Source organism: Myotis lucifugus, unplaced genomic scaffold, assembly GCF_000147115.1.
Source record: "Myotis lucifugus unplaced genomic scaffold, Myoluc2.0 scaffold_73, whole genome shotgun sequence".
Classification (NCBI taxonomy): Eukaryota; Metazoa; Chordata; class Mammalia; order Chiroptera; family Vespertilionidae; genus Myotis; species Myotis lucifugus.
Genome location: NW_005871121.1, coordinates 1,052,158 through 1,075,625, shown reverse-complemented (window position 1 = coordinate 1,075,625; position 23,468 = coordinate 1,052,158). Strand labels below are relative to the sequence as shown.

Here is a 23,468-nt window from a genome sequence, read left to right as displayed (position 1 = left end):
CAGTTGCTTGCAAAGACCTATTGATTCCATTTCCTAACAGTGTCCCCATTTGTCACCTCACCTCCATCCTCACTACCACAGCTTTATTTAAGGCCTTGTCACTTGTTGCCTGGACTATTGCAATAACCTACTAACTCATCTTGCTGCCAACAGATAGATTGAATCTCTCTGTCCATCTTTCAACCTACTGTCAGAGGGACCTTGCTAAAACACAAATCTGGTCATACTGCTGCCCTGTTTTAAATCCTTCAATAGCCATATCTCCTTAGTTAGATGAAAAGGTCCTTTACAATCCTGTCCTCATTTTAGTTTCATCTCTTGTCGTCCCCCAAAAAAATCCATACTCCTTGTACCTGCCTTACAAAAACATTTGCACTCCTTTAAAAGTGCCATGCCCTTCCTTAGTTCTAAACTTTTGCAAATGTTGTTCCCCTCTGCCTCAAATGCAAGCCCCCTTTCTATCCAAATCAGTTCAAACATAAACATTTTGTGAAAGTGTCTCCTAAGATTTCTGAGCAAAATACTTTCACACCTGCCCTCCCAGAGCCTCTTTTTAAACAACCATCATAAGTAACTCCCCCTCTAGAATGTAAGACCCTGAAGACAGTGCTGTGTGCTGGTCATTTGCATAACCCAAACTCCTAACAGCATAATATCTGGATATATGAAACCAGGTATTTTTTAAATGTACTAGTGGCCCAGTGCACAAAATTCATGCATGGGGGAGGGGGTGTCCCTCAGCCCAGCCTGCACCCTCTCCAATCTGGGACCCTTCAGGGGATGTCCGACTGCCGGTTTAGGACCGATCCCACAGGGACCGCTGGCTCCTAACCGCTCACCTGCCTGCCTGCCTGATAGCTCCTAACCACTCAGCCCTGCCACCATGGCTTTGTCCGGAAGGATGTCCGGAAGGTCTCCTGGAAGGTCTCCCAGTCTAATTAACATATTACCCTTTTATTAGTATAGATTGGAGATCTTAGCAGAAATACAACCTTCTAGAGATCACATTTGTGGTTTCCCCCTTTGCTTCGTAAAGGAAAAGTTCCTATATTCTCATAATATAATACAGGGCTTAAAAATCAGTGATGATACCTAGAAATAGCAAGTAGCCCCACTTTTCCTTGAGAAGGAGTATAAGATATTTTTTGTCTTTCAAAGTCTAAAAAATTATTTCCCAGACTCTAAGGAGAATTGGTAACCGAGGAAGGAATAATTGTTAGAACAGTGAAAAAGGACAGAGTGGGCTGCTCTTCAAACTTGCAAACACAAGAATCTTCAGATATAAAACAAATTAGGCGGCAGATTCTTTTAAGGAGATAGGCTAACCTACAGTCTCCTTGCTGTCTCCAGCAGCCATGCACTGAGTACTGGAACTGTGGGAGTGGACCAGACAACTCGAAACCATGTTTGTCATAGCGAACAATGCATGAAACCACAGCCACCTCCATTACAGAAGAGATTAGCTTTACAGTTCTTGATGAACACAATCCATCCATCAATAATCTGGGGAACATGAGGTTGTAATAATCCTTAGATCCTGTAAGTCATTAAAATAAAGCCATAACATGATTGTGTCATGTCTACAGAAGGTGACTGTTGAGGGACACAGTGATTCCAGGTCCCAATCACTGGGGCCAACCCTGAGGATATTAAAAAGTGTTTCGGTCCCTTTGCTAACTTATTCACCCATCCTTGTCCCTATTTAGGAAACACGGCTACTGATGACTAATGAAGGAAACACCACAGTTCCAAGGACAGTGGCATTCAAACCACTGAATGTTTCAGGATGAGAAGAGAGTAGTAAATCTTTACCACCATAAACATGGTAAAGTCATGGGATAAAACAGTGCATACCGAGAATGTCAGAAACTCAGAAACATAAATCCTGTGGATGGAGCTGGTCCTTCTGGACCATAAAATTGAGGTGGAGAAAAACAAAGGCCTGTATGCCAGAAGAAGCAAAGTAATTTTTCTGACTGAGAGTTCCAAAGCACTTTGTGCATTTAGCAATGGAAGTCTGACTCTAGGAAGCACACATTGTTTGAAATGCTAATATCTGTTTTTCTGATCTCCACCTGTGTGCATCTCCTCTTCCTTCAGTACCGAGGCCAGTGCTTCTCCTCCAGAAAACCGTCCTGCAAGTGCCCGGTTACAACCAGTCACCTCATCCTCTGCACTCACACAGCTCATGACCTGTCCCTCTCTCCGGCATATTTTCTCTCATCTTGGCTCTAAGCTCTTAGAGTCTCACAAATGCTCCACATCCATCTTTATGTCCCTCCTCAGTGCCTATCACAGTGCCGCGCCTACAGCCAGTGTGCAATACATCTTCTCCAGTGTGACCGAGGGACATCTCCTGTAGTGGCATAAATAAAAAAAATTTTTTAAAGTCTGCTCCTGTTCCACCTTCATTAATCAATTCCTACCTCCAACTTTTTGTTTACAAGCAAGGGAGAGAAAAGCTGAACTCACAAGTTCATGCTGTTGAGATCAAGACCTGAAGCATATGTCAGCCCACATGGAGGGCCCAATGCCAAACGCCAAGGAGAAAAAACAAAGTTTCTCCAAAGGAAAAAATAAATAGGGAAAGAGGAGAAAACACCCTCAATGGAGGACAGGTACTGTAGCCATGCCACACCAGGAATACCTCCGGCAGTGCTTCAATAACTGCTGCAGGGCGTTAAAGCAAGAGCATGCAGCTGGGGCAGGGCCAGAGGGCCAGAGAGAAGAGCCAGCCATAGCCCAGCCCTTTCTCCACTGCAGGCCTCCAGCCTCAAGCTGCCCAAGGAGCGGGAGGAAGAATCTTTCAGTTTGTCTGAATTTCAACGTTTTATTCCATTGGACCGGGGATCTTAATGACTAACATGAGACTTCCAAATATTTAGAAGTGACTAGAGGACTAAGAGTGTGAGGCCAAGAAATCCTTCAGAGCGGGCAGTGGGGGGAATGGATCATCACACTGAAGAATCAGCAGAAAGAAGAAAAACAAAGAAGTTACTTAAAATAAAGGACTTGCAATTTTAAAGTAGGACTGTGATTCAATAGAGAACATTCAACATGCCAGTTATATTTAAGTGTTTTAAATCAGCTTAATAACTGGGCTTTCCCAGAGTGCCTTTCACTCTTCAGTACCCATAAAACACATAAAGCTTCCATGCTTCCTGACGGTCCCACAGAGAATTCCATTTTTTAAAAAATATATTTTTATTGATTTCAGAGAGGAAGGGAGAGGGAGAGAAAGATAGAAACAGCAATGATGAGAAAAAATCATTGATTGGCTGCCTCCTGCACGCCCCCTACTGGGGATCAAGCCCACAACCCAGGCATGTGTCCTTGACCGGAATTGAACTCAGAACGTTTCAGTCGGCAAGCCAATGCTCAATACACTGAGCCAAACCGGCTAGGGCAAGAATTCCATTTTTTTTTAAATATATATATATTTTATTGATTTTTTTACAGAGAGGAAGGGGGAGGGATAGAGAGTTAGAAACATCGATGAGAGAGAAACATCGATCAGCTGCTTCCTGCACACTCCCCACTGGGGATGTGCCCGCAACCAAGGTACATGCCCTTGACCAGAATCGAACCTGGGACCCTTGAGTCCACAGGCCGACGCTCTATCCGCAGAGCCAAACCGGTTAGGGCAGAATTCCATTTTTTTAATTAAGAAATTTAAGTCATTGATTTGAAAACCATAAAGAGATTTAAAATATCTTCTTTAAAAATAGAAGATTCAGCCATGTTTATGACAGCCAAACAAAATGTTCTAGTTCTTGCCTTCTGTCCTGGGCTCCTTTGATTGCTATCCAATTAGCTCAAGGTCAGAACTGGCCCATGGCTGAGTAGCCCTCTTGGGCAGCTCTTTGGTTGTTGTGTGGTGGGGGTGGGCAGTCTACACCTTGCCAAGGACAACTGCTGGGGTAGAGGCATGGCTACCATCAATAAGCAGGAAACCCCTGGGTTCATTGCTTTAGTTTCCAATACACAGAGGCTAACAGAGGCAGGACAATATGCAGATCCTTTTCAAAGTCAAGGGAAAAAAAACCCAACCTCCTATTTTTGACAAATATTACAATTCACAGTAACATTTAAATCTTATTTGGAGGGAAATTTTAACTACTACAACTTAATTTATGTTGGTAGAGCTTATCATGCCCCAGGCACTGATAAATAAGAACAAGTTGCTGCTACCCCTCACAAGGTTATGGTCTAGGGGGGAGGCAGAGATGTCAACAGACTGATACCACACTGTGTGTGCAGTGGACACCTGTGTGGTTCATCTGCTCGGCAGCCTTTGCTTCTTGTTCTAGACGAGCATCCATTTAGCTTTAAGGATTGACCCCTCCCTGTGGCTTCGACCATGTGTTTCAAGTGGGGCTCATCCCACCTTCCTCTCCCAGCTCCAGTGTGGCCCAGGCCCAGACTAAGAGGACAGTGCCTTCCCTAGACCACAGTGGTTGCTTGAGTGGTGGACTGTAACCCACGATGGGGGGGGGGGCACGCCTGAATCTCTGCTGGAACTGAGGGAAATAAAGCACCCCCTTTCCACTAACATTGCTGTAGTGGGTTGGATGGTATCCCCCAGCAGATATGTCCATCTGAAACCTCAGAATGTCACCTTATTTAGAATAAGTGTTTTTGCAAATAAAATTAAGGGGGGGGACCTCAAGATAAGATCATTCTAGATTAGCATGGGCCCTAAATCCAATGACCAGTGTCTTTATAAAAGACAGAAAAGGAGAAAACACAAACACCCAGAGAGGAAGGCGGTGTGCAGTGGAGACAGAGATTAGAGTTATGCAGCCATAAGCCAAGGAATGCCCAGAATTGCTGGCAGCCACCAAAAGCGAGGAGAGAATGGAAGGCGTTATCCCTCCATTCTCCAGAAGGAGCCAACCCTGCCAACACATTGATTTTGGACTTCTGACTCCACAATTGTGGAAGAATACATTTCTGCTGTTGTAAGCCACGCAGTGTGTGGTAATTTGCTAAAGCAGCCCTAGGAAACTCATACAGTCGCTAAACTGGCAGTAGGCAAACCCATGGCTGCTGGTGGCCACCTTCCCACCATGTGGAAAACACCTGAGGATAAAGCCAATACACAGGAAAGCCAAGCCTAGAGCGGCAACAAGATGCAATCCTGTTGGCTTCATTTTAAAATGTGGAATTAAACCCACCTGAAGTGAGAGTCACTGCTCGACTTCTTACGCTTCTGAGCCCCAAATTCCCTCATTGGCTTAAGTTTAAGTCCGGCCTGAGCCAGTGAAATAAATGCTTTCTTAACCAAAGATGTGTACTAAGGGCTGCAATTCAAGAATAGAGCTCAAGTAATGCTACTCAAGGGAAGCCGGGACAGCTTCTCTAGGGAAGTATCTTTAATACTGGGTGTTAAAGAATGAAAAGAGCTTCAGACAGACACTAGGGAGGCAGCCTTCCCCGGAGATGGAGGAGGATCCACACAGGCACAATGGAAAATGCTCAGGTTATAATATGCGGCACTGATCACAATGAGTGAGAGGAGAATGGAAAGCTAAGAAATTAGGCTGTTAAAAGAGTGTTGTCTCTTGGTCCTCCCTGCAGCTTGGCAAGGCAAGAATGGGAATCCTGACAGCAGAAACCAAAGTCTGCAACCGCAAAAGAGAAATAGCAAGTTGTAGTAAAAAACATGAACTTTTGATCAGAGAACCCTGGGTTTGTATCACTTACTAATCGGGTTATCTGGGGCTGTTCCGTACTTTGAGTCTTGGTTTTCCCATCTGTACAAAGGGATAGTGCATGCCTCATGGTATAGTGAAAACTCAGTTAGAAGGTACTTGTAAAGTAAGTGCACTAATAAATATTAGGGTCCTCGGGATTCTCAATTAAATTCTTCTCTCCTCCCTCCCAGGCAACAAGTATGTGTTTCACCCAAACTAAACCAATCGGGTTCTCTCTCCCCCTGAAACCTGAATCTTGAGCCACGTGTTACAAGAACTCAAAATGGCTAGATTTCTTTCACACTGACATCTTGAAATCGTGACCTTGAAGAAACTGTATGTTCTGCTGCTCAGTTTCAGCTTCCTTGCTGCTCTCCTTTTCAAGGACTAATCTTGGTCTTGTGCTTTTTTCTTTAATATCACAGCTCTGTAGCCTTCAATAAATCCTTTATTATTTTCAAAAAATATATATTAGGGTCCTCTCCTTTCAATGAATGATCTGAGGAGAATCTTGGGCTTGAGGACAGTGAAAGAGAGAGAGAGAAAACAGCCTCCATCTTCCATTGAAGCTTTATTGAAGTCAGCCAATATTCACATTTAATAAAATAGGGTACATGTTGGGATGTATAAATCAAAAGTAGTTGGGCCAGATTGTAATTTTACATACTGTAACTGAAAGATGCACTAAACCTAATTTTTAAAGACCAAAGTGGCAAAGCACCCATTTCGATGATCCTTGAGGATGTGGACCCAGAGTGTTTGCAGGGGCACCACTGTATTGTGAGAGCACACAAATGGTCATAAAACTGCAGAATGATTACCGAGTCTTCAAAATGAATCAGTAACACGAGAGTGAAAAAGCAAGAAATATGACTTAAGAGGAAAATGTTCAGACCTATAAACAAGAACTCTAAATTTCAGGAACTCCTAGAACCCAAGCAATAACGATCTCTAAATGGTTTTGTTGAAAAATAAAAAAGTAACAATAAACGGAGGGATACTTACCTTTTTAGCTCTTTTTCACTGAAGCACTAGATGGAGTGAATTTTGCTAGGAAATAACTCATTTAATTTCCCACCTCTGCATCTCCTTTTAGGGGAGTCACATCGTCATTTTGGACACAGCCATCCCAATGTAAGGCTATTGGCCAACAAATCTTAAAGGAGTTCTGTTTCAATGGCTTAGATCCCATAGCATAAAGTCACTTCATTCCCTCAAGCCTGAGCTTTGATTCTACTTGTGCCTGCACCAGATCACACACCTCTGCGCCTTGTGTGAAGTTGACATCACACACCACTTTGGTCCAAACTACACCCACACCTTCCCGGAAATAAACTTCTAAACCATCTTTCCAGTATAATCCAGTTTCTGAACATGATCTCCTTAAAGGCTCTCCATTGCTTGAGAATAAAATCCATGCTTCCTGCCATGGCCCAGGAAACTAGTCAGTCCCTGCTCCTCATCTCATATGCTGCCACCCTCTCCCTGGCTGGCTTCTAGCCACACTGGCTTCCCAGCTGTCTCCCAAATAAACCATAATCATGTATTTGTTTCTGTCTTAATATCTAATGATTTATACTTGTTAGCTTAAATGTATAATTATCAGTTTGCTGGTTTGTTTTCTTTTCAAATCAATCTCCTCACTAGAATCTAAGCCCCTTGAAGCCAGAGACCAGATCTGTGAGTTCCCAGCATCTAACACAGTTCTTGGAACTTTGTATGGGCTCTAATCACTTGTCAAACGAGTCATGAATAAACAAGCTGCCCAGAGCCTGAAGTCAGAAGTCTACATATCAGAAGCCCTACACCTGTAGGATATCTTGCAGTCGTGAATGACATCACACGCTTCTATTCCAGGAACCCACGAAACCAGCTGAAAGAGGAATAATACATTCAGTATATTCACCTACTTTCTGATGTTGCTTCCACCCTATTTGTCAGACCTGGCAGAGCTCTGGGCCTTAACTGACCCCTGCCCCACCAGAAATGCAGATCCACTGTCTGGTTAATGGTTCTCAGAATCAAGTTTAGCAATCTGGGCATCCAACTTGGTGTCATCTACTTATACTACTGCTTCTGTTTCAACTTAAACCTGGCCCTGAACTCTGATTTCTTGGTTCCCCCTCTTTCCCATGTAACTTCCTGTTGCAGACCCAGCCATGCTCCCAGACCCTATGTCCCCCAAGCACCAGCGGGTAGGTGGTGCTGAATCCTTACCCTGGGCTGGGTCCGCCGCCTTCCACAGAACAGTTTCACGTGGATTGCTAGCCTGCCCATCTACCTACCTCCTCCTCCGAACTACCTGTCCTATAACCAGGATATATTCACCTGCCATGTGTTTATATATTCACTCATCCAACAAGCATTTTTAGAGCACTTTCTAGACCTTACAACTATAACACTATACAAAGGTTAAATTGGTTCTGGTACCATTCCATGTGTGTAAGTGGGGAGTGGTCTCCACAACAGGGGATTCTGGGGGCACAAGCAGGTATCCTACAATTCAACTAATTCTAACACTAACTACCCAGAGCTAACATCAGATTCCACAGGTTGAGGACTCAGTCCTACAAGACTGCATGCCTACCCAACACTTCAGATGCCAATCGCAAGCCCTGATTATCCCCTGTGCTGCTGATTGACCGGCTATAGGTTGAGGGTTCCAATGGTCCTCTCCCTGGACGCAGATACCAGTAGGAAGGCCAGGTTGTTATCTGTACTTCTGACTGACTGACTATAGATCAGAGGTTCCCACAACCCGCCTTGGGTTCAATCAATTTGTTACAGCAGCTTGCAGAACTCAGAAAAACAATTCATTTACTAGATTCCTGGTTTATTATACAAGGATATAACTCAGGAACAGTCATATAGAAGAGGTGTATAGGGCAAGGTATGTGGAAAGGGCTTCCATGCCCTCTCCAGGTATGTCATTCTCCCCAAACCTCCATGTGTTCACCAACCCAGATGCTTTCTGAGCCCCCCTTTTTTATGGAGGCTTCATTACATAGGCTTGATTGATTAACTCATTGGCCATTGGAAATTGGTTCAATTTCCAGTCCCTCTTCCCTCCCAGGAGGTTGGGGATGGGACTAAAATTTGGAAACCTCTAATCTTGGTTGGCTGTCAACCAACCCACATCCTTAGGTGCTTTCCAAATGTCACCTTATTAACATAACAAAAGACATAGATATTGCTTTCATTCCTTAGGAAATTCTAAGGTTTTAAGAGCTGTGAACCAGGAGCTGTGGACAAAGATTAAAGACATATGAGAAATATATTTCCAGATGTTTATTTCCTTTAAATTACAAATGTCACAAAGTAAAGCAAGGCATGTGTCCCACTTCTGAAGGAAGAGAGAGAAGTAATTAAAACACAACGTGGTGCAATAGCTGCATGGTACCACAGAAACTGATCCCGTGTTCACAGTTGTCCTGATCTCACCTTCCACTTTGTCTTGACAAAACTTTAGCCAAGCTTCTCTCCTTCCTAGATGCCTCTGAACACTGTCTGCCCCCAAATCTGAGCAACACTGAAAAATGGACCGTGTCCCTTTGGGAATCCGCTGACCACAGCAGGACACCTTCATGCCAGACCCCACTGGTCCTTTCCCCTTTGGCTACCCAAACTTCCCTTGAAAAGTTTCTCTTAAGCTTTGTTTACTCCTCCCAAACATATAAAAGAAAAGCATTTTTCTCTTTGATTGTGCAATGCTTGCGATGTCCGAGTTGGCAGTATTCTCTCTATTGCAATAGTCTTTCTTCTGAGTAGTCTGAGTTTGTTCTTATGTGAGAGAACACACAGACGAGAAAACTAACTTAGGTTTCTCTGGGAGCAGAAGCGGGTGGAGATGAGAAGGCTTCCTGGAAATAATCTCAGAACAAAGGAAATGTGAACCCCACCAACATGGGGGCTGGGCAGGAATTCTAGGATGAAAGATGAGTGAGTCTCTTGCCACATGGCAGCCAATTCCGGTTATCACCACTACCATAATCTCTGATCCATGCTCTGCATCGCTAAATGGAGCTCCTCACCCCACCTGCAAAGGGTGTTCCCAAACACCTGCACCTGGTGAACATCCTTGGTCCAAGATGTCCCAAAAAATGTATACGCACACTTTGAATAATTATAAAACAGTATTTATTAAAATACACTTCATTTTCAAAATTGAGCTTTCAGCTATTAAAGTGTTTATACATTTTTGGCGGACATCCTGTACTTTTTCCTTCAAGTATCTGACCCTTCCCCAGCACCCTATGGGTACCTCAATAGAACTCTGGCATCTTCACATCACCCACGGGGTCAAGTTGTTGATGGGACAGATCTAGGCCCTCTCTTACCTGGTCCAAGGCATCTCACAATGTGGGTTTAGGTTGAATTCTCATAGCCTGGAGATAGCAAACTAAAAGGACACAAGAAATGTAAGGAAAGAAGAGTAACTGGAAATCCTTACAGGGGCAGGAATCAGGTCTGACTCATTCAGTTCCTAATCCCTAACCTCCTCCAATGGGGCCCCAACACACAGTAGGTGCTCAAATTTCTGTTGAATAAAATGTCAAATCAACTTCCACAAATAGTTCCATCTAACATCGGATTCCTTCTGGCAATAACATCAAGCGTCCTTTTGAAGGGGAACACAGGGCTCGCCCTCCATAACATCAAACACACAAGGCTAGCAATGTCCTCAGTACATCCCTCTTTCCCTTAATAGCCTCTTCTGAGCATGCCGGCCATGATACAGATGCAAATGTGGCCCCAGGGTCCCATGGCCCTGAGTACCACTGCCTGCGAAGTGCATCTGAGCTGCTGCAAGAGGCATTATGTTTTTTCACGGCTACAACTGCCAGAAGATATGTTTAAATCATTACTTAAAATTTCTTTCCTGAGCAAACCTCCTCCCAGAGCTGTTAACAAGAAACAAAATGTGCTGACTTGAGTTGCACTTTCTCTCCTTCCCCCTGCCTTCCCTGTGGGGCCCCCAATGAATCACGAAATGGCTCTCGTCAGGTAACATCGAAAGAAGCCCAGTATCTGTCAAACATGCAGATGTTGGAGAACAAAGACTGTGCAGCCGGTTTTGTCGCGGGACATAACCCTGGAAATAACGGCACCTCTTTCAATAAGCTGTTCATCTGATAGCCTTCTTATTGTACTCTTTTTGAGCCCGATATTTTCAAGAAAACTGTAATTATGGTTTTAGTTGATTAAGTTATGAAGGAAACCGGGAAAACACACGAATTCTCAGGCCGACTCTTTGAGGACCCACAGAAATGACATAAATGGATTCTGAGGTTGCTTCATTTCTGCAGAAGGTGTTTGTACATTATGTTCTCTGTCAACACAGTAAAGTACAGATTGCACCGAAAAGCTCGCATCTAGTTCTGGAGTTTCCAAACAGAATGGCTTTAACGAGGAAATGACTTTGGGAAGGGAAATAAAAGAGGGCACTTTCTTGGGGCTGGCACAGCAGGAGCAGCACACGCTTGTCATGACTCAGGTGTTCGGTGGGGAGGCGTTCACGGAGCAGCTGGCAAGGACAAAGGGCACGGGGCTGGCTCGCCTGGTTACAGAAACTGATCCCACAGACAAACTGGGCAATCGAGACCTAAAACCTATCTCCAGGACCAAGACAAATGTGGGTTTTGTTTAGAAAGAACTCCATAAATCAGGGCTCAATCAACAGTTACGGCTGGTGTTATAGGCTGAATTCTGTCCTCAAAATTTCATATGCTGAGGTCCTAACTCCCAGTAGTTCAGAATGGTACCTTATTTTCTTCTATTTTTTTAAATATATTTTTATTGTTGATTTCAGAGAGGGAGAGAGAGATAGAAACATCAATGATGAGATAGAAACATCAATGATGAGAGAGAATCATTGATAGGCCACCTCTTGCACACCCCACATTGGGGATCAAGCCTGCAACTGGACATGTGCCCTGACTGGGAAGCGAAACATGACCTTTCATAGATCGACACTCAACCACTAAGACACACCAGCCAGGCAGAATGGTACCTTGACTCAGAAACTGAACAAAACTGAAACTGCTTCCAAGGGCAAGTGTGATGCTGGGTGGGAGTGACCAGGGAGAACAGGGGTCAACACTGTAGGGCGTCACACACTGTCTATAAGTGGACCCATCTGAGTGGTCATCAGTAGACTGAGAAAAAAATTGTCAAAAACTATATATATTACACATATTAAACATTTTGCAAATATACACAACACTACAAAGTTGACATCATAGTTTATATTCAATTTTTGGTGCTGCCTCTTTTTTCAAAAAGCAATGTTTCTGTTGAAGTTACCAAAATTAATTGCTTTCACATCACATGGTATACTCCATTTGAGCTTGAAGTCCACCTGCCACCTTCCACTGCCTTATGCCAGGTCTTTTTGTTACATGAACTGCAGAATGACCTGTCTCAGGCTTGGTGTTCTCAGGCAATGCCTCTCAATGATGCCTTCATTAAGGCAAGGGCCACATCCATGTGTAATTATTTGTTTGCATCTCTGCATCCTCTGATACACAGTGACCAGCTAGTATCCTGAAAACCTAGCCCAGTGTGACCTGATGCATGGTAGTGCACAGTAAATGCTGGCTGAATTGGTTAATATTTAGAAGGTTCAAAAAGGAAGAGGAGCAAGCAGATTTGGTGAGCCAACATTGACTAGTATTTAATTAATTCATGCACTCAAATCGGTGCCAACACTATTCCATGTAGCATATTAGTCATGCTAAGAAAAAAATAGCATAGGATTTGTTACTGCTAGGAGGTGCAAAGCAAGTTTCAGGAATGGAGATGTTGTCTGTCTTTAAGCACTTATTTAGGCCTCACTCTGCCTTCTTATTTGCTCATTGAGCAAACTGGATACAGGCTCAGGGCCCTTATCCAGTCGCCATTGATGAAGATGGGCTTCTAACACAGTCCTGAGTCAGAAGTTGTTGAGCACTCACCATGAGCCATCTTTGTAATGATGCTTTCATTCAATTCTTATACAGTCATTATCCCCATTCTACAGATAGAAAAATTGGGGCAGAAGATTAAGTAGTTCACCTGAGGTCTCATAGCTAGGATATGACATATCTAGAACTCAAACTCAGCGGTAAGATGCTCTTAACCATTCCACAGCATTCTCTGGCCTGAGGGTTTAGAAATGGGATGACCCTACAGGTTACAGGCTTTGGTGTTTGCCAGTAGTTTTTTAAATGAATTCTAAGCATTTTAACAGTATGGATGTCCCTTGAGTCCCCACATAGGCTACACATTAGCAAAGAAAACGCACAAGCCATTGTTGAAAACCTCTCTGACCTTCAGTTCCCAGAGCCGGAGCAAGCCTGACCTCCAAGCTCATGATACCAGCACAACCAGGAATCTGGGGACAATGGCCATTCAACAGATGTTCATGAGGGCACTCTGCTGCATACTGGGGGTCCTTCCACTGAGAAAAACAAATTCTAGGGGAAGACATCTACAGAGAAATTGGCATTACAATCACAGTGACAAGTGGTGCCACAGCCCGGGGACTTACACGAGCACATCGCTAAGGACAAGTCAAGATAGCCCACACTTGTCCTGATCTCAACCCTTTCACGTGGCACTGAATGATCAGACCCGAGCAAGGACAGCTGTCAGGTGGCACGATCAGTAATTCTGGCGACCAGGGATGACAGGAATAAATCAGGCTAGGAGACCTACCACAGTGGTCGTGGAGAACTTAGTAAGGGGACCAGAGAGGTGGTTGAGCTACTCACAATCCTCCGCTCTGACCTTTCAGACAGAATATGACTAAAAGTGAAGGTAGTTAACAAATCAAGCAAAGCCCTCTGGCTATTCATCCCACGCAGCAGGCAGTACTTCTATGACCTGCATAATAACATACAGCTTTGCCACACACTGAAGGCGAAAAAAATCCATATTCACACTCGCAATACCCGATATCACATGGCACATTCCAGTTTACGAAGAGCATTTACACGTATTCTTTCGGTTGATGATCACTGAGCAGAGGCCTTCCATTTAACAGACAAGGAAATGAATCCTCAAAGTCTCCTGCTTGAAGAAGAAGAATTTAAAGAAGTTCTTGACTCCAAAGTGCGTTCCAAGGCATCAAACTGTGATTGTTGACTAAACACTTAATGACAGCATCCGGATCGTAGGTTTGAAAGCATGTACTGAATGCTGTTTGCTGTTTTACATGAACAGCAGCTGTTGCTACTTAGCAGTTGCTAAGTCCTAAATAGTAAGAAAGGTGAGGGTGAAGAACAGCTTTGAAATGAGGCTCCATTTGATCAGGTTCCGCAGTAATTGTTAAAATCCTATACACTTTCTTTGGGTCCCTGGGAAGCTTCTGCATGACCATGGCACCCGCAGTTCCAATTTGCAACTTCCTCAGCCCTCCTTTGAAGTTCTTCTTGCCAATTACCTGGTGTTAATATTAATTAAATGTAATTTGCAACTTGAAATGTGGTGTTATCAATGGAACTCAGCTGTAAAAATATAAAGTAAAATTTTCAATTGAATTAAAATGTTTCCTTTCATCCGCAGTATTTTACAACATTAATACTTCTGTCAAATTGATTTTTGCCTGCTGGAAGTCACTTTTCCAAAACATTGCACATCTGAAGGCAAAGGCTGTTCTTTATGTATTCCTTTCTCTGTGTCATTGAAACTACTTTGTTTTAATCTTGAAATGAATCCATTTCAGGTCATAGAAACGCAGTTCTTGTTTATAACCCAAGAGGGGAAAAATGCTTTCTTTTAATACAGTACTGAGGTAGTTTAAAAATATGATCAGTGGGCACTTTTCAGTTGCATAACAGGAATGAATTTTCCTCACATTATTGTTTGACCCTCACCAAAAATAATTCACTATTAAACATTTTGGCAAGTGTAATTTTATATACAAAGAAATGAATTAAGTAAATTGGTCTATAGCATTAACATTTCAAACAGACTATGCCAATTCCATGACCTCTGTGGTCCCTTCCAAATCTGATATTTTAAGATTCTAAACACGTGTCAGACCATAGTCAGAAGCTTCCAGCATTTGCAAATTAGGGAGAAAAAGTCACATATGGTTGAAGATTTGACAGAATCAGGTCTAGTCTGCCCCCCCATAAAGTGTGATGACGACTTACAGGCCTGTCATCTTCAATACATCTCTCATAAATGTGATGACTGATTAAAGGAGGTGTTGCCACACTGTGCAAATCCACACTGAAAAAAATATCATGCTTTCACAAACTCCTTTTATCTTCCAAGTTCAAGCTTTAGCTTCCTTGCCCCTTATAATGACAGTGGTAGTATTAACATTTATGATCCTGTCTTCTTTTAAAAAATAATATAATAAGGGAAGATAAAGAAGCGAAATAACCTGTCTAAAGACTCAAGGAAGTCATTGCCTGAGTCACAAGCTACGAGCCCCAGAGCTGAGGATGGAAAACCATGAGCCTATATTATCAACCTCTTTATGACAATGCCAAGGAAAACGTCACACCAGATCATTAAAATCAGACATAAATATTGGACGATGGTCCTAACAACTGAGGGTGTGTAAGATGGGTGATAGCTAAGTCTTAACAACCCTCAGCAACTAAGCTCTATCCTTCCCTCAAGCCAAAAGAGACCAAAGTGGCACATAAAGATAAATTAGGCCAGAAAGAACTCTGGATGTCCATAATTTTCCAAGTGTCATCAAAAAAGCACAGCATCTTGGAATTACACAAGACAGGGGGTTTGAAGAGCCAGGGCACCACCGTACAGGAAGTGCCCATTGTGGTTCTACCGGGAAGCTCTTGACTACCTAGGATCCTGGGAAAGTCAGACACTAGGACCCCACCACTTTCCCCAGCCCAGAACCCTGAATTATCCATTAGATAACCCAGTCTACCCACATAGTCAGGATTGGGAGAGTAGAATTCTGTAACATGCCAAAGGAACTTCAGAACTGGTTATATTACAGACTTCTCCATTAACAAAATTCGGTCTCATCTTTATTGCTAGCCTGTTGTCCTTCTGGTCTAACTCCCACCCCTGTCACTGGAAATTATCTCCCTAAGTACACCCTTCTTCACTATTGCCCCCTGTGAATGGGTATTAAAGTGTGTCTCCCAACAAGATATGCTGATATCTTAACCCCAGTATCTCAGCATGTGACCTTATATGGAAAGAGGTTCACCACAGATGTAATTAGTTAAGATGAGGTCATGCTAGAGTAGGATGGGTCTTTAATCCAACATGACTGGCATCCTTACAAGAGAATACACAAGAATGGAGAAGAGAGAAATGTGATGACAAAGGCAGAGGTTGGAGTGATGTATCTACAAGCCAATAAATACCAAGGATTAATAGCAAACACCAGAAGCTAAGAGAGGCAAAGAAGAATTCTCCTCTACAATTTTCAGAAGCAGCATGGCCTTGCTGACACTGTGACTCCAAATTTCTAGCCTCCAGCACTAAGACCATACATTTCTGTTGGGTTTGGGTATGTTGTTATGGCAGCACTAGGGAACTAATATACCCGCTCACAAGGACACTACTTGATTCTCTGTACCACACACACATTCAGCTATTCCGCTCATAAAAGTTCCTGTTCTCTTATGAAAATCTGCTCGATATCCTTGAATTTTTCCACAAGAACTCCTACCATCTCCCATCATGAAAATATTTTTCAAGGGGACTGAGGGCCTTTCCATGGCCATAAACTCATCAAGTGAAAAGAACACTTGCCTTAGCCGGTGTGATTCTGTAGTTAGAGTGTCCAGGGTTCAATTCCCGGTCAAAGGCATGTACCTCAGTCGAGGGTTTGATCCCCAGCCTCTGTCAGGCCTCATGTGGAAGGCAACCAATTGATGTGTCTCTCTTACAATGATGACTCTCTCACTCTCTTTCTCTCTCTCTCTCACCCTTTCTCCCACCCTCCCTCCCTTACACTCTCTCAAAAAAAAATTAGTGGAAAAAATATCCTCAGGTGAGGATTTTTTAAAAAAAGAAGAGAACACTCTGCCACCCTCTTTTGCTTTCCATTGCTAAGTCTTGGCCATTATTCCCATGCCTTTTTTATTTTTTCATTTATACCAATATTATTTTTTCCAGCTTTGTTGCGGTATAATTGACAACAATATTGCATAAATATAAGGTGTACAACATGACATTTTGATATACATAAACATTGAGAAGTGATTACCACAATCAAACTAGTTAACATATCCATCACCTCACATAGTTACTATTTTGTGTGTGCGTGGTGAGAACACTTAAATCAACTCTCTTAATAATTAACTCTAGTGACAATTCTGTACATTACATCTCCTACATAACTGAAAGTTTATATGCTTTGCCCAGCATCTCCCCATTTCTCCTACTTCGCAGACTGAGACTGATATTGCAGTGGTCTCTCAGCTGGTCCCCTTATCTTCCACTTCTCATTTGCACAATCTTAAATACACAGCCTGATAGACCCCTTGCTCCTCAGCATTTTCCTCCATCGTCTGGCACATAAAAGATAAGATTACCACCCTATGGGATGAAATACTCAACTAGGTGTCCCTGTCAAGCCTTCTTATTGTGTCTCCCATACCTCACGACACAAACTATGCTTCAGTCAAATTGTGCTATTTGCTGATCTCAAATATATTTTGTTGCCTTCTTCAGTGAAAATACTACAGTAAAGGATGCATGGGGGGGAGACTATAACAGCTAGGGTACCAAGAAGCTACAGTGGGGCCTTGACTTACGAGTTTCCCGACTAACGAGTTTTTCGAGATAGGAGCCGTCTCTCAGCCGATTTTTTGCTTTGAGTTGCAAGCTAAAATTCGGGTTATGAGCCAGCTTCAGATACCCCATCGCTAGTTGGCGCAGCGAACGTACAGTGAATGCCACAACATCAGCCCAGCATCACGTGTCTCACTCATTCACAATTGATTTGACATACGAGTAATTTGAGTTACGAGCACCGAGCTCCGTCATGGAACGAATTAAACTCATAAGTCAAGGCCCCACTGTATTTGTCTTTATTTGGTCAAATAGCTCCTGTCCCTGTCTCCCTCAGAAGGATCTTGACTAGAGAAGAACCATCACTGGCGTCTCTGTTCATGACCATCACTTACTCATAACTTCGTTCAAGATTCAGGAAAGACCCATGCCCTGCCCAAGTCTCAGGTTGTGTCAAAATGAAAAATGTTCTAATCAAACCATACAAGCAATTTATCACTAAACAGATTTTCATTTCACTATATTCCATGATTTGTCTAAATTAATCAGAGCTAAAACATAGGAAGCCTCAATTTACATTTAAATTTCTTAGTAATGAATGTTGCTGAAGGGAGAAATTCAGAACAGAGTACAGGAAAATTTATAAGAGTTGGGAAAATACATAATTTTATTAATAGGCAGACGCTCCAGAAAATAAATTTATTACTTGACTCCTAAGTCAAGATACTAAAATTTTTGAAAACACACTATTAACACAGTGACAAAGATGTCACTGATATTATAGTAAGAGAAGCAAATGTTACAGAACTAATGAATTTTCATTAGAGCCATCAGTTCACTTCAGAATGGGTTAAGTTGCTACCATTTGCCAACCCCATTAATATCATTGTCATGTAAAAGGTTTCATTTTCAGCTATTTCTGTTCTAGATAAAATCTTTGTCATTAAAATGAGGAATGATTTTGATATTTAATATATTCCATGGCATACTCTAGTGTGATACTAATTTGGCCTTTTCAGCATTCTGCATATTAATTGACAATCCAGCCTTCCTCCATCCCCAGATAAGTGAGAATGGAAATAGAATGGACAGCCAATCAAGTCTCAGAATACTGAAAAGATCGACACAGAAGAAACACATTGCACTCATCAGGAGCATACACAAGGCACTAAAATTGTTTTCTCCTATAATAATGACTAAGACAGAAATGGGAATAATGAATGGCACCATCTGAATCCTTTGATGTGACAGTGTTACCAAAGTTAGCAATGCTCCATAAAAACTGAAACTAGTATTGCTTTCTTTAGTCAAAAGAATAAAACTACAATCTCACTTAACTATTAGAACAATGCATTCTATCAGATTCTCCAACAATTGGGAGATTGTGTCCCGTATTTAATTTTTCATAGTCATCTGTTTCATGCACACAAAATGTGTCCTGTAGTTGAAGAGTACATAGGATCGCCACAGAAGACTTAGAATTTCAATACATACTCTATTAGTTTCCTTTCTCTTGTGGAATTACCATTCTGGTGAGAACCGACATCCGCTACATAAATAATGCATTAATCCTAATTCCAGAAGCTATTATTTTCATTTTAGTGAGCATTTCCTCTAAAGACAAACTTGGCATTCTTATCCAAGAAGGTAATATAACTTGCCAGCATTTAAAGTGTTTTGAATCATTTTTTTAGCAATAATGATATAATTTTAAATTCCAAAGAGCAAACATTATGGCATCGTGGACACTTAACAACAGGTGTGAATAGTTGGCTGATTAAATCAGTGAATCCAATCTGTCCAGCAACACCAGGCCTTTTCGCCTTTTCTAGCTCTTATGCAGCAACACGGCACTGGAACAAATTATAAACATACCAAATAATGTGTAAAATAAATCTTCATGCCCTATTATATGCAAAACAGATCCCAGGCATCTGCAAATCCTTCAAGAGAAGACCTTATTCCAATAAATTATTCCAATAACCCTTTGTCCTTGCTAATTATGGATAAATCCAAATCACTCCCATGATCTTTTGCTGAGTTGAAGTCTCCAAGAAAGACAAGAAATTATCAACATAGTTTCTTCTCTCAAGTTCAAAATCACCAATAGGCACTTTCCTTTTTCCGCAAAATATTACGCTTACAGGAAAAAATATGTAAATTTTATTCAGTAGTTCTTAAGAGTATTTGTTAAGTAACAGTAATATATCTCCCTTCATCGACGAAGTTGTGTTGTTGACCAATCAGCAATAAGGTTTGTCCTCTAAGTGTGTTTTGTGTTGCTCTGCTTCTTTCCTACACAGTGGAATGGATTTACAACCTCATAAGTAAACATGCACCTGGTGAGACGCCTGTAGAGATTTGGATAAGCACCTTGAAAAAACCCAGAATGGAGTTCATCAGCACCTTGTTCTAACCCACGTTTTTACAGTTTGCCCTTCATCCCACTGTAAGCTTCACTGTTTAAGGTAAGACTGAAAATGGAAGAAGTCAAATATGACAATCACAATATCGCTGAAGCATAGCCTTGGGGGCTCCTTCAGTATTGTTTTAAAATGATTACCAGTCTTAATCCCTCTAGAGTTCGATGTAAATTCCACTGCCTTTTTTTTAATTTAATGACTTGCTAATGTAAACTTCCATCTAGAACAATCAGAAAGTATGTCATTTATTCAAATTTACAGTGGCTCTTATGTGCCAGCAAACTCCCTTGTCAAAACAGACAACTTTTAAAAATGTCTGCCTGAGTCAGAAGCTCTATTTCCTGAATTAGCACCAAAGTGTCACCTTGATGGGCCATGAACAACACAAACATTTATAATAAACCCAGCTTCTCCCTCGAATGGACAGCCCAGGTCACACATCTGTAGGAGCTCTAATTACTCCATGCAGATCACAAAGTTCTTGGAGGTGATAGGACTCCCGCAACCTGTCACCTCCAAACACAATCACCGATAAATAAATGCTTACCAATCTCCCTCGAAATCTGAGTGAACGCCTCCACACCGCTCTCTCCATAGTTGCCCTCAGAAGCCAGTGTCGACACATAATTCCACCCCAGGGCCGTCACAATGTCCACCATGGCTTGTGCTTGGTAGGAGTCAGGCGGGACCACCCTAGAGAAGAAGTCATACCTGGTGTTGTCACTTAGCTCAGGGGCTGTGGATGCATAGCTGATTTGAGGTATCTGCAAAACAAAGGACAGGGCATTTCAACCCATGAGGAATCGTGCGGAATGATGGATTGTCACAAGAGACTGGACAGCCAACACTACATCAGAAACCTAGATACAGCAACCTGAAGCTGAAATAAGGTTTTATGAGCAACAATATAATTAGAAAGTCTTTTACATTGGTCTGTAGGCTCTCTTTCTTTCAAAGTGCATTTCTAAGCAGCAAGAAAGAACGTAGTTTTGCTTCAGATTCCATTGTTTCTGAAAGCAAGGCAAAATATTTGTGCTTGTTGTTGTTGCTTTTTTGTTCTGTAGGTGATAAGATCTGTGCAGAAATGAGGCAGCAGTGAAGGTATAGACATGTATCAGAAAGGTCAACCTCTGACATCGTTTTAGCTTTAGGGCAGAAAGGCTACACCATGAAAAACAGATTTTAATATGAGATTTTTTTTTGTACACTTAATATTTCAGTTTTAAGATTATATTTTTGATAAATTATTTTAAACTAGAGGCCCAGGGCGCACCGTGTGCGAGTAGCTCACTTCAGCTTGCCTCAGCTAGCTTCCTTGCCCTCCGCCCCTTGTAGCTCTCCACCGCTAGTAGCTTGCGCCCCACCCCGCCCGCTGCAAGAGCCGCTGCTTGTTTGGTCACGATGGCGTGATGGCGTGATAAATATCTTTGCAAGTCTATTCACTGATTATTAATATAAATTTGAGTACTACAAAAAGTTTTGGGAATAGTAAACCATGTATCTTCTAATAAAAACATTTTTCCAACTTCCCAAAAGAACATTACAAAACAGGAACCCATACAATAACTTCTTTGGGAAAGGAGACTTCCTGATATAAAGGAAGTGAAATGCTAGAAGATTTTCAAAACTAGAAATCCTAGGTCGTTTCTCCTAACTATATTCAAACGGAGTAACAAATTAACTACGTGCCACAAATCTCCCCCTAAAAAACTTTTAAAATGTAACATTCATTCATATACCCAAGTGAGGACTCTCAGTCTCACAGAAGAAAACATGTTGCTAAAGAAATACAAGGAAGCACATGAAGTCCGGAGGGGGTACAGGAGATGCAGGAAATCTGGCCAACAAGGCAGGACAGGACATGGCAGCCATGGGAACAGCATGTACAAATGTACAGAGTGGGCTAAGGCATGGCAGACCCCAGGGACTGCAGCTTTTCAGATGGCAGGAAAGTAGGGCAGTAGGGCAGGACTGTCGAAATAAAACTGCAAAGCTGGATAGAAGCTGGGTGATGAAGGGGGGAAAGGAAAGATGTAGAACCTATATCTGAAAGACAAGGAAAGGTGCAGGCGAGGAGGATAAATGTGGAATGACTCTCCGTTGTATGACTTTGGCCACTAAGATCCCTGATATTTTCTGTTTACCAAGATAGATTTTTTTTAAAAAAGAGATTTGTCAGACAAAAAAAAATAAGTTTAACTTTTGATTTGCCTCTTTTGAGATTCTTTTACTATTGTGGGATCTGGAGTTTAAGAGTGTCTTTGGGACTGAAGGTGAAGAAAGGTGGGAATACAGTGGAGGTGGTAGGTAAAGTGTGTGCTCACCCAAGAAAACTATAAAGAGTAAAAGGAGAGAGGAAATTTGGGAGGGTGAGCTGTGCAACCGTGTATCTCATCACCCCTCTGCCACCATGCTGAGGTGTGAAAGTTTAGAGGCCAAAATGACTACAAGGTGCCCTAACTGAGGGTGCTTAATTAAAGATGCAAGTTTGGCTCATACATAAAACAATTAACTTTGCTCTCCACCAGATCCCACAGCCAATATCAGTGCCCTGATGTCAGAGAGCCTGCAGTTCCATCTTCCCATACAGGCCTGCACATTCTGGGATCCAACCCTCACCCACCACCCCCTGGCCAATGATTCCCAATCCATATAAGGTTTTGATTCTCCTCTTCACATCTGTGTAAAGCTCTCTTTGATCTAGAGAGTCCTGCTCCATAACGGTGGCCAGTGAAGTGACACTGAACTTCTCAAGATTAAAAAAAAAAAGCCCAAGTCACAAAGGAAGCAGAAGTAAAAGAATGTGCTTGGAGCTCTCCAGGGTGCTGCAGGGGTCCATCCAGCTCCTGTACAACCTGTATCTCTCTATATTGACTATAACAATGAGTTAGCCTATGTAACCCCAATTCTTCCTGGTCCTAATATCCTAGTGGGACCAAGTTAACTTGCTTGCTAACACTGTGGGTCCACAAAAAACGAGTCTGACCTGCCTCCTTTGCTTTCTCTGCCAGATACACTGGCCACGTCTCGGCAGGCTATTCCCTTGATTAGTCTTTGTGCCTTTGTAATACATGACTACTCAGCAAGGACACACCTCCACATGTCTAACCACACACCAAATCTTGGCCTTTTCACCTTTTTTTGGCTTGCTTCTAGAGGACCTTGGAAGTAGACAATAGATGACTTAGTGAGAGCTACCCCTCACTAGGTAAAACTTTCCCAACGATCAAGAGCATGTGCATTTCTGTGTTCCAATGAAACGTATTCAGCAGCTTGACCTTCAGTTTGGGAGGAATTCTGTGAAGATGAATGTGGCACGCGTGTGTGTGTGCACATGTGTGTGTGAGCACGTGTGTGTGTGCGTGTGTGTGTGTGTGTGTGCACGTGTGCATAGGGGAGCATTCTATAGCAAATGATATGGCATCTTTCCTTGCCATGCCTTCTCTGCCCTGCTTGCTGCATGTCCTAGGAGTGCTCTAGGACTGGAGCACCTGGGTCCCTTGCCTCAGGCTTTCGGTGAGTCCCACAGGAGTCAGAGCACTGATTTCCCCATCTCCTTCCCCACCAACCTGGTGTTTCTCTACCTAAACCCTCAGCCACAGCTAAAGCTCTTGCCAGGTTCCGGGGACCACTCTCT

The 23,468-nt window shown here is 42.5% G+C and overlaps 1 protein-coding gene across 3 annotated transcripts in view; it reads right to left on the bottom strand.

The window, feature by feature from the left end:
• GRM8 (glutamate metabotropic receptor 8) overlaps positions 1-23,468 on the bottom strand; it is a 709,328-nt gene that overhangs the window by 555,511 nt on the left and 130,349 nt on the right. For all 3 annotated transcript variants that reach the window (XM_023755340.1, XM_023755339.1, XM_023755341.1), the window contains exon 2: positions 20,379-20,595. In XM_023755340.1, coding sequence (XP_023611108.1) covers positions 20,379-20,595 — 217 coding nt within the window. The remainder of the gene's footprint in view (positions 1-20,378; positions 20,596-23,468) is intronic.